The sequence below is a fragment of the Falco naumanni genome, chromosome 1, assembly GCF_017639655.2.
Source record: "Falco naumanni isolate bFalNau1 chromosome 1, bFalNau1.pat, whole genome shotgun sequence".
Classification (NCBI taxonomy): Eukaryota; Metazoa; Chordata; class Aves; order Falconiformes; family Falconidae; genus Falco; species Falco naumanni.
In genome coordinates, this window is record NC_054054.1 from 124,761,097 (window position 1) to 124,772,275 (window position 11,179).

General features: G+C 40.6%; 1 protein-coding gene across 5 annotated transcripts in view; it reads left to right on the forward strand.

Moving 5' to 3' along the window:
• Positions 1-11,179, forward strand: part of KCNJ16 (potassium inwardly rectifying channel subfamily J member 16) — a 34,778-nt gene extending 23,599 nt beyond the window's left edge. For all 5 annotated transcript variants that reach the window (XM_040582073.1, XM_040582071.1, XM_040582069.1 and 2 more), the window contains one exon: positions 6,717-11,179. In XM_040582073.1, the coding sequence (XP_040438007.1) occupies positions 6,793-8,082 (1,290 nt within the window). In that variant the 5' untranslated portion in view covers positions 6,717-6,792 and the 3' untranslated portion in view covers positions 8,083-11,179. The remainder of the gene's footprint in view (positions 1-6,716) is intronic.

The following is an 11,179-nucleotide window of genomic DNA, read 5'->3' on the forward strand; positions in this document are numbered from 1 at the left end:
TGTCCCAGCTCAGCCCCAGCGCTGCTGTGGGTGCACTGGGGCTGCACCCAGCCTGGGTGCCATGTCTACCCACCCACAGCTGCACTAGCGGGGGGGATGTGGTGTTGTGCTGGCGAGTGCATGCTGTGTCTGGTCGCCTTAGCACAGGAGCTGCTGAGAGCTGAGGGTTAAAAGGAGGAAGAGAGTCCTGAGAGTCAACAGTTTTAGGTTTCCCCCTGCCAAATCGTCTGAGACAAAGAATGGCAGTGAGGCCCGAAATCAAGACTTTCAAGTTGCCAGCACTTTCCATTTCTCATGGTATTTCAGTGTTTCCACTGGCTTGTTCCTGGCTAAAACCATGCAGTGCGTACAGTGCAAATAAATTAAAATAGACATTTTCAGCTTTCTACAGATTTTGGGAATTGCTCTGAGTGGTAAGCAGGGGGCTGGTTCATTTTTAACCTGTCCTGTGGCTCTGAAACAGGCAACCAGCCCTCAACAAGGAGCAACTTTCAAAGCCTGTCCTCTCAAACTTAAGGGGCCAAAATTCTTTCCTTTTTTCTTTTTTTTTTTCTTTTTTTTCTTCTTTTTTTTTTCTTTTTTTTTTTGGTTTTGTTTTAAAGAGCTCTGGTTTCACTTAGATGAATTAAATGTCAATATATCTGTTACTGTGAGTTGTTCCAGTGTAGATTACAGCACTATTGCATGACTTGAAAACCTGTGCAGAGGTCGTCTGGTCTGTGCTGTTTACGTCTATCTTTTAAAATGTTTAATAAACAAGCACGTCTATATTGATACTTTTAAAATGTTTAATAAACAAGCACGTCTATATTGATACTTTTAAAACTGTTTAATTAACAAGCACTTATATATTGATACTTTTAAAAATGTTTACTAAACAAGCACTTACATATTGATACTTTTAAAAATGTTTACTAAACAAGCACTTACATATTGATACTTTTTAAAATGTTTAATAAACAAGCACTTACATATTGATACTTTAGGTCTTGTTTGTGTACAGAGGTATTGAATAAAAAGTCTAAGAAATACCCTTTTTCTCCAGCTCTGAGCTTCACCTGTTAGAAGTTTCCTTTTATTTCTGTAGCTGCAATCTTCTCTTCCTCTGTTGAAAGACCCCTATACACAAGATAACAGCGAGGAGAGGTCTTCCGTGCCAGGTGATGCTTGCAGAGCTGTGTGTTGCAGCCTGACAGCCACGCTGCTGGGTGAGCCGCAGCCCTACCAGCCTCCACCGCACTCCATCATCCAAGCTAAAGTGATGGGAACAACAAAACTTTTTTTTTTAAAGGGCGGGTTGAACCATTTAAAAGCTTCGCTCCGGAGGCTTCAAAGGCGTTATTATGGATGTAGGAAAGTTCTGTGATTGAAGCTCCCGCTGGGCTGTGCTTCACTCTGGTAAAGTCAGCACAAAAGCATGTACTGATCTGAAAGCGCTCTGGGTCATGCTTTGTCGTGGGAACCCCTCTCCTGCATCCTTGCTCCCTAGAGATCCAACTCTGCGTTCAGTTGAGGGGATGTTCCAGCCCCCCTCACCTTGTAAAGGTGCCCTTTAGTCATTTGCGGGGATCTGATCTGAGATGAGGAACATTAAATATAAAAAAAAAGCCCACTTGTAACATAAAGCCGTGCTCATCAGTATCTTGCACCTGACCTGTTAGATACGAGGACTATCAGACACTTTCTGAAACTGTGAACATCATTGTGCTTTTTTGTTCTGCCAGAGGAGACAAGTGAAAGCTTTCACAATGTAAAGATAAGTCTGTCTTGTGGGTTAGGGCGATCAGCCTTCCAAGCCAAGCAGGCAGGAGTTTCAGCACAGTTGCGGGTGTCCTGGAGTGTACCTGTTGGAGGCTGCGAGCAAACTCCTCCGTGGCCAGCCATGGGGTGTGCGTGGTACAAGACATACAAACGGTGAATTGGGATGTGTGCCAGCCCTGCTCTGGGGATTACCTACCAGAAGCAGGAAAACTGGCTGTATTAGGAGCAGTTAGGTGCCTTTGCAAAGAAGAATCCTAATGCTGCCCTATAATAGATTCATTTAGATTTTGTGGGTGGTGGCTTTTTTTTTGTTGTTTTGTTTTGTTTGGTTTTTTTTAAAGGAGCGAATACTTGAGTCAATTCCAAAGCAGCTCAAAAGGTTTCTACTTGTCACATTTCTGGTCTCTGAGCTGCAAGCCTTCCAGGGTTACACAACTATGACTAAAACTGGAAACCTTTCAGACCATTTCCAAGATGCAGCAGGAAACTGAGGTGATTGCTAAACCGATGCTAGAGAGAGATCCGCTTCCATGTGTGTGGGGTTAGAGTACGAAATTGCATTCGGAGATTTCGAGTTGTTTTCTTTTTGATTTAATCTCAGAACAGAATTATTCTGCAACCCAGATCTTCACATTGTTTTGCTTAATGTTTTACAAACAGGCTGTTGACTGAAGTTGTCACTGGAAAAAAATTCACCCCTACTTGTTTACATAATGGGAAAATATAGTCATAAAAGGGGCGTAGCAACAACTTGTTAGGTATTAAATTAAGGTGCAATATAGGGATTATCCTCATAAAACACTGAGCTCTAAACTTAAAGTGTCAAAATTAAATTGACAAGTACATTTAGTGGAAGTTTTTAAAAGGCTAAACTTGATGCTTAAGGCTTAACTTAAAAGTTACTGTTATTCTGAATGAGCTGATGAAAATCCAGAGTTCAAATTCCTTTGGTACAGCGGTTCATTTTGAGAGGAACTAGGTGAAAATTATGAATACGATAAGAAGGCTTGCTTCTGCCAGTGTTTGCTTTGTGTTAGCTCTTCACTGGGCATAAATGGGTGCTGAGGTTTTTGCTGTTTCTGCCGCTGCACTGCTTTATGACCTTTGAAATACAGGAATTTACCTGCCTTTCTCCTATATCTAATTGGGGTGAAATTTTCAAAGATACCAGTTGGGGGGGTCAATATGCAGGCCCCATAAACACAGGTCTCTAGAGCAGTTCTGTGCCTCCCTGAGCATGTTCCAGTATCCAGCACAGTAAGAACCTAACCCTGGCTTAAATAATTAAGAATATATGTTGATTTTCTGAACTGAGCCTGATACGTATATGCTTTAGGAGTATTTCTGAACCCTTTCTAGCATTTATCTTAATGATTTTTTTGCGATTTCTCTGTTTCTTTCTTCTGACTATCCTGCACAGCTTCACTGCTCCATTTTTGTCTCTGAGAAGTTTTTTATTTGGGAGCAAAATAAGTTTCTAAAAATGGTTAGCAAAGGTACTGAAAATTTAGCACACTCTCTTTTCTGAACAACGGAACAGTATGCAAAAGAGGTTCATGATGTGTATAAACATGCCCAGAAATACAGGGGGGAAAAAAAACCCAGCCACGGAAAATAGAAGAAAGACAAAAACGGGAGAGGGTTTGTGTGTTAGTGTTAGAGGAAGGTGAAAACGCTTCCTGACAACATCTGAGAATCATTTGCAGCAACCGATCCATGAGCTTTAGTGAGTAGAGAATGTTTTTAAATCCTCCCCCACCCCCTTTGCTAATCTTTACCAGGTAGTAAGACCTTTAATGTAATTCGTATGGCTTTCTTAGGGATGTGTAAAATACTTCCATTTTGAAAAATCAGATTTTTGAAATGGCGCTAAGATTTAAGTTTGTAAGTCTGGTTGTGAGTCTGTGGTCTTCTCTCCTTTAAAATTTGGTAATAATAATAGTCTTCAGACTGTTTTGCAAAAGTCAGCATGTCTCAGTAAAGTAAGTGATGAACATCTGGCTTCACAGCCTCACTGCCTCTCGTTTGGAATAGGAAAATCACGTGCCTCTTTCAAAGTGTCCCCATGAATGAAGTACAGATCGTAATACAGACTTACTAATTCAGAACCATTGAAGGGTATTTTTTTAGACTTAAATGATAAACATCGGACAATGTAAAAGAAGTTATTAATTACGATGCATGATTATTATCGCACTTGAGAGACTTTAAGAGGTAGCCTGGAAAAGTTTAGACTTGGCTTACCTTTAAGACCCCCAAACCACTGGGTGACATTTTTAGATGTTTTTGAGTGGCTGAGAAGGCTATTTCCTAAGACTTACAGGCACATTTGGGATTTTAGGTCATCTGGGGCACGTCTCCACTGTGCAAGGCCAAACATCTCTGAGCAATCCAATTTTCAACATGATGGAGAAAGATTAACACAGATTCTTAGAGCAATATATGTCCGTTAATGTTGCTCTGCACTGATCCTTTTTTACTCCATCCAGCTTCAGTTCTAGATTGTTTGGTTCTGGTTTAGGAAGCTCTACATCACCTTCCCTTTCTTATTACAGACATATTTTTGATTGTTCTGAAAATCCAGTCTAGTGGGTGTTTTGTTTATACCAGTCAAAAAACCATCCCAGGCATCCATGAGCATATATGTATTACTATAACGTACATGATAGTAGTAGGAGAGACCCTAAGCAGAGTCAGAGCTCCTAATGCAAGAATTGCCTCCTGTGTGTGACAGACTACCATAAACTCAGAGTGGAGTTAGCCACATCGCTGCATGTCTGACAGCCGACTGTCCATGAGTCTTGCCAGCACCAACAAAATCTAAAGATATTGCCAGCAAAACACTGTTTTTGAAATATGATGATTTTCTGATGGCAACAGCAGTGAGTGGAATCAGCTCAGCAGTCTGATTCATGAACTGTTCAGCCCTTTTAGGGTCCCAGGACGTTTGTGAGTATTTTCAAGGAAATCTAGTTTGATTCAGTCAATAAGAAAAACGGCACAAGCCTAAGTATGTTTTTTATTTAAGATTATATTGGCTCCTGATTACAATTTGCTGCATTTTCACACCTCACAATATGAGGTTCTTAAAAAAATAACCGTTTCCAGTTTTTGTTTGTTGTTAAATATGACTTATAAAATGTTAGGTCAAGAGTCTTCAATAGACTAGGCTACGCTGTTTGTTTTAAAGCTATGAGTAAAGCGAGTCATATGAATGTTTCCAAAGACTGTATTCCAAGAAGTATTTTTGGAAACATTAATGTTGTGTTTTTTAATGAAGGCCACATTCTGAGGCTACGACACCATATGTCACATTCATTTCTGTACTGGAAAAAAAAAAAAAAAAAAAAGACAAGAAAAAAGAAATGGAAACTATGTTTGGCTTTTAAGTGTTTTTGGATTAGTGTCTATGCATGCTTGTCATTGTTCCTTGGATGAGAGAAGAGTTCTCGGTCTGTTAATCTAGTCCATCCAATATATATTACACTCTATGGGCCTGCCTTGAAGTGTGTGCAGTCATTTATACTCAGGCAAACTGAATGAAGAGCTGAGGAAAAAGTTTACCACTAGGAAACTTTTTTTTAATTTCATTTTCCATTAATATGTTGGCTTCATTGTAAACCTACCTCTGAACTTTTGTCAGCTGAAACCAGCTTAAAAATGGGAAAAAGGACTTGTCATTTTTCCATTGAAAACTTAACATTTTTTGGAATAATGACAGGTTTTCCTCAAAAATATTGGCTTTTGTTTCCTTCAGAAATATCAGGTAGAAGCATGATATATGGCAAAAATTGTGAGTTGCTCTAGCTGCGTACCCTATAGCTTCTGACCTGTCAGCGTTTTGTGTGTTAGCAGTTGGGATATGGCAGCATGAGCTGGAGACCTGCAGGAAAAGGCATTTGCTGTATCCTACAAGTGATTCATCAGCATCCTGTAACTGATTACTTCAGCTAAGCCTTTCCTTTTTTATTGGATTCCAGTTGATGAGTTCTCAGTTTCTAACATAAGTTCTTGTTATTAGTCACTAAACGTATAGCCTAGCACTTCGTACTGCTGGAGTTCATATGGTTGCAATCTGCAAAGACATCAGTTTTTTTTCTCTGATCTGACAGAGGAATCTCCTAATTCACATCACTTCCTAAATTTGTGTCATCCACAAATTTTATTAACGTACTGCATGTTTGTTTCAAACTCATTAATAAAGATTTAAATACTTTTTGGCAGCCGGATTTTTTTGTTTTGTTTTGTTTTAAGGAATGATTTGAGAGGCTTCCCAGGACCTCAGAGAGGTTTCTTTTTCAATTGAAATGTAAATACTTTTCTACAAATTGAACAAATATGTCTCTGTAGCACTAGCCTAGTAAAGTTCAGTTCCATGACCAGGCATTTCTGGGCAATACTGAAACACAAACAGTGATGAATGATTGTGTGTTTGATACGTTTTCTGATTAAAACATGTTAGCACTTAATTCGCCTGTCCATGCTACAGAATCTTATGTACAAATGACAGTGTTTTCCTATGCATTTCTTCTAATGGAGGAAAACAAAACAACCGTGCAACAAATATTTACTACCTCAAATATTTGCCTAACTTTAAGGGGGTTCATGGCATTCCTGTGACAGTTCATGACAGCCCATCCTGATTTGAGTGTCACTTCACCAGAACATTAGAAGAGATATTCACAGTGGGGTCACCACAGACTGGTTTGATTTCTGGTTTTATCTGCATACCAGATTTTAGGATTGATATGGACATTTCTAACTAGTTGAATTTCTGGCTGCCTCATATTTCCAGGCCTAAGTTTTTTCGCTATGTTTTTAAATGAATGTCAGAGTCTGTAGTCTTCAGAAAATTGCTCATGATGGCCAGAGAGTGAATATATTTAGATTTGGTGTTACACAGTTCTGGCATAGGACATTAAAACAAAAATAAACTTTTTTCTTTTATTTCATAGATTTCCAATGAACAAAGAAAACAAATAGCCCCTGGGACCACAAGTGTGTTCTGTAAACTGGTGCCACGAGGCAACTATGAGAAAGATGACTGAACAGAGCGGGTGCTATAAGCCCGTTAACATACAGGGAAATAAGATCAGTTACCAACGCACTTGTCAAGAAAGCCCTGAAATGGGGATGAAAAGATTGCAGAAGCGATTTCTCCACAAGGATGGCAGCTGCAATGTGTACTTCAAACACATCTTTGGGGAATGGGAGAGCTATGTAGTGGACATATTTACCACGCTGGTGGACATCAAGTGGCGCCATATGTTTGTGATATTCTCATTGTCATATGTTCTTTCATGGTTGTTCTTTGGACTAGTCTTCTGGTTGATAGCAATCCAACACGGAGATTTATTCAATGATGAAGAAATAACCCCCTGTGTTGCAAACGTCCATAGCTTCACAGGAGCATTCCTGTTCTCCCTTGAAACCCAAACGACCATCGGTTACGGTTACCGCTGTGTTACAGAAGAGTGCTCCGTTGCAATCCTCATGGTTATCCTACAGTCAGTGTTAAGCTGCATTATTGATACCTTCATCATCGGAGCAGCCTTGGCAAAAATGGCCACGGCTCGAAAGAGGGCACAAACCATTCGGTTCAGCTACTATGCTGTAGTGGGCTTAAGGGATGACAAATTTTGCCTCATGTGGCGCATTGGTGATTTCCGACCAAATCACATGGTTGAGGGCTCTGTACGAGCTCAGCTTCTGCGCTACAAGGAAGACAAGGAGGGCAGAATGACGATGGAGTACAAGGACTTGAAGCTGCTAAATGACCAGATCATACTTGTTACACCGGTGACAGTCGTACATGAAATTGATAGTGAGAGCCCCTTGTATGGTCTAGATCGGAAAGCTCTGGCCAAGGACAACTTTGAAATCCTGGTCACATTTGTCTACACGGGTGATTCAACAGGAACTTCACATCAGTCAAGAAGTTCATATGTCCCCAGGGAGATTCTGTGGGGCCATAGGTTTAACGATGTCTTACATGTAAAGAAAAAATACTATAAGGTGGATTGCTTACAGTTTGAAGAAACCACAGAAGTTTATGCTCCTCACTGCAGTGCCATGCAACTGGATCGGAAGGAGCAAGAATGGAACCGAAGCGAGAAGACACGGGAAAAAGAAGCAGAGACGTCAGCACTGGAGATCAAGCCTTTTAGTACTAACCAAAAGTCATTTAGTGCAGTTGCCCTCATCACCAGTTGTGAAGATCCAGAAGACCCAGTGACAACTATCAGTCAGCCTTCTGGAGCAGTCTCTTATCAGAAAGCAGCTGTGACCTTAAGTAGGCTGTCAATGGAGTCCCAAATCTAGCTTTTTACTGCCATGAAAATCGCTTCCAACAAATTGTCCCATCATAGCTTTTAGAATATAAACAATGAACTCATATGCACAAGTATTTATATTATAAACCTCGCTGACAGCGTGCCCACATTGTAATACATTGCTGAGCTGCTAGAAGAAGTTTCACACTGGTTAGCGTGGGTATCAGTAACAGATTAGCATTGGCACAAGAAAACAGCTCACATTTGGGTTGACTAGACAGCTACTGTACTTGAGCAAACTTCTTGTAAACTTTATTACCCTGCAGGGACCAATGTTGGACATACCCAGAGATAGATAATGATCTAGGCAGGGAACAAAACCAATGTAGTGTGCCCTCTAGGTCAGATTTTTCAAAGCTGCCTAATTTATTTGGAAAGCCAGTTCCCAGTCTCCCCAGGAGGCTCCGAAACTCCCCCGCAATCGCAGCGAACAGTGACTCTCATCATGCCCAAACCCTGATCCCCGGGTTACACTGGGGAATCCACGGGGATGTTCTTCGTAGGAAGGAGAGAACTGGCAAGAATAAGTGAACACACAATTGCTTTGGACACCTGCTTACACCCTGCCTAGTGCTGTGGGATCCACAGTGGGATCCTGGGGAACTTTTCTCATTTCCGAGCCATGAGCCACGTGCTCTCAGCTGGCTTGGGGTTGCGGGCAGGTTTTTGACGTGGCTCCACGGCTGGGAGGGCTGGCCAAACTGGCTCCTTCGCACTGTGCAGAAATCAAAATGAGACCTCATGTTTGAAATTGAAATCAGCAAAATCAGACTGAGCCTCAGAGATCATGCTTTTAGAGCGAGCTGTGCAATATTTTAAATCAGAACACCTTTCATTTCAGAATGTCACCTTTGTTTTCCTTTTTACTGTATTATGCTTCTTTAAAAAGACAAAGATCAATCTGGAGACTAAACAGTGTGATTTTGTTGAAACGAAATACATTTGTTCATCTGAAATGACTGGGTAAAAATTATCCTTTGCAGAGAAATTCAACATACTCAGCTGTCAGATCAACTTGGAAAAAAGGGAATGTTAATGTTTTGAAGTTCTCTGTGACATGGACGTTCTGTGCTCTGCACATCTCTGCAGTTATTCAATAAGCAATATCTCATGATGCTTTTCCCCCCTGATGATTATGGTTAATTTGCATTGTATCTAATTACCATGCTAACGTAAAAATAATTATCTCTGAATTTGTGGTTACTTAAAATGGGATTTATCTCACCTGACCTCAGCCATCAAGAGATCGTTTGTCTACTTGTTGAGGCTCTCTGCGGTTACTGGAACTCTTCTTCTGTCTTCACAGGGGAGTTCATCCCATCTTACTCTGGCTTTTTAGGGAGCTGAAGGCAATAGGATGTGTTTATCCTGGAAATGTTCATCCCTTTCCATTTATTGTTGAAGGAGATGAGATGACTGTTGTGGAAATGCTGGCTAACTTTAGGCTGCTAAAATTAGGTCTGACGAGTCATCCACATCAGTCTGACTAATTGAACGTTTTTATGAGCTCATCACATTTAAGGAAGAAAAATAGCATGCTGAATCTTTTCCCTGAAATTTGCTACATATAGTAGTATTGCTGTGTTATTTTAACGTATCTTGCATTTCTCTTTTTCTAGCACTTGTCTTTGGATATTTGTGATCCCTTTAGGTAAAACCAAGCATATTAGCAAGCCTGGCGGGGAGATGATTGTTCCAAAGCTCATTAATTAGCCTATTTTATATGCTGAATCATCAGCAGCATCACTGCAGTAGAAAACATTGTATTGTATCCTGGATTTGAGCACTGGCAGGCATTGGGGAAACAATCTAAAAACATGGAAAGGAGTGTAAGAAAATGTGTAAGGGTCTCAGTACTTACGTGGTGTCGGAAAAAACACCATCCGGATTGTATAAAATAGAATACAACCTTCAAGACATGTGAAGTAATCGTTCCGCACCCCTCTTTGAAAGCTCTTGGCTGGATTACCTTGTTCTATGTTGGGCACTGCACTTTGGGAAAGCCATGGAACAATTTGAAGGGAATCCAGAGATCTAGAAAACACATCAGTGAGGAAGTAGGGAAATAAGGTGTTTCAGTCCAAAAAAAAGCGTTAGGAAGCAAAGAAACCGTTCTCAAACACAAAAATTGAAGCTCGGGAGAGAGGGACAATCTGTTGCCTGTAGCTGGTGGGTAGGACAGGAAAACATGGGCTTAAACTGAAGGCAAAGAGTTTGAAGTTAATTAGGAAACACTGCCATTAAGGCAGCAAAGCACTGACAGGTCTGTGGGGTGTGTAACCTCTGTGGTGATGGCTCTGGGGAGCCTGCTGGAGAAAACGACTCGCAGGAGTGATACAGAATGGTCAGATGTTGAGCTTTCCAACCCTGTTTTTCTGTGATCCTGTGATTTTTAGAAAAAGGGAATGTCTAACCTGAAATCTGCTTACCTGGTCACTTTACAAGTACTTACACACATTCGCTTAATCACATAGGTAAAGCTACTCGGAGAGACGAGCTACTACTGAGATACATAATCAGAATCCCCAAAAGAACTTCAAAGGGTGCATATTTCAGGTGCTGTTTGTAAAAGCAGTTTCCCCTGTTGAGCTGTGAATCTCAGCTGCCTTCCCCTCTCCCAGTTATGTACTGTGTGAGCCTCTTGCGGTGAAAAAAATTCTTTCCTCAGAATGACTTTCCTGTAAGTGAAAGTACCAGGAGTCTGATTTAGCATTTTGTCACATGCTTCTTGGTACAGATACATATAAATATGTGAGCATGTAGAGTAATGTATGCATTGGCATATAAGTCAACCACTAACTGACGAGGGTCAGGAAGAAACTTCTCTCCTGGGCATGTTAATTCGTAACAGGCTACTATACAGTTTCTTCTACTTTTATCTACAGCATCTGATACCAGCCAGTGCTGGAGACAGGATACTGGTTGAACCCCTGGTCTCAACCCATCTGGCTTTTTCTGGTTTTCTCTGTTTGATATTTTTATTTCATTTATCACAGTACAAAAACTAGGTTTAATAGTGTATAGTAATGCATGCATTGCATTTTTAGGAATACAGACACAGAAATAAAGAACATGCCTCTACCATA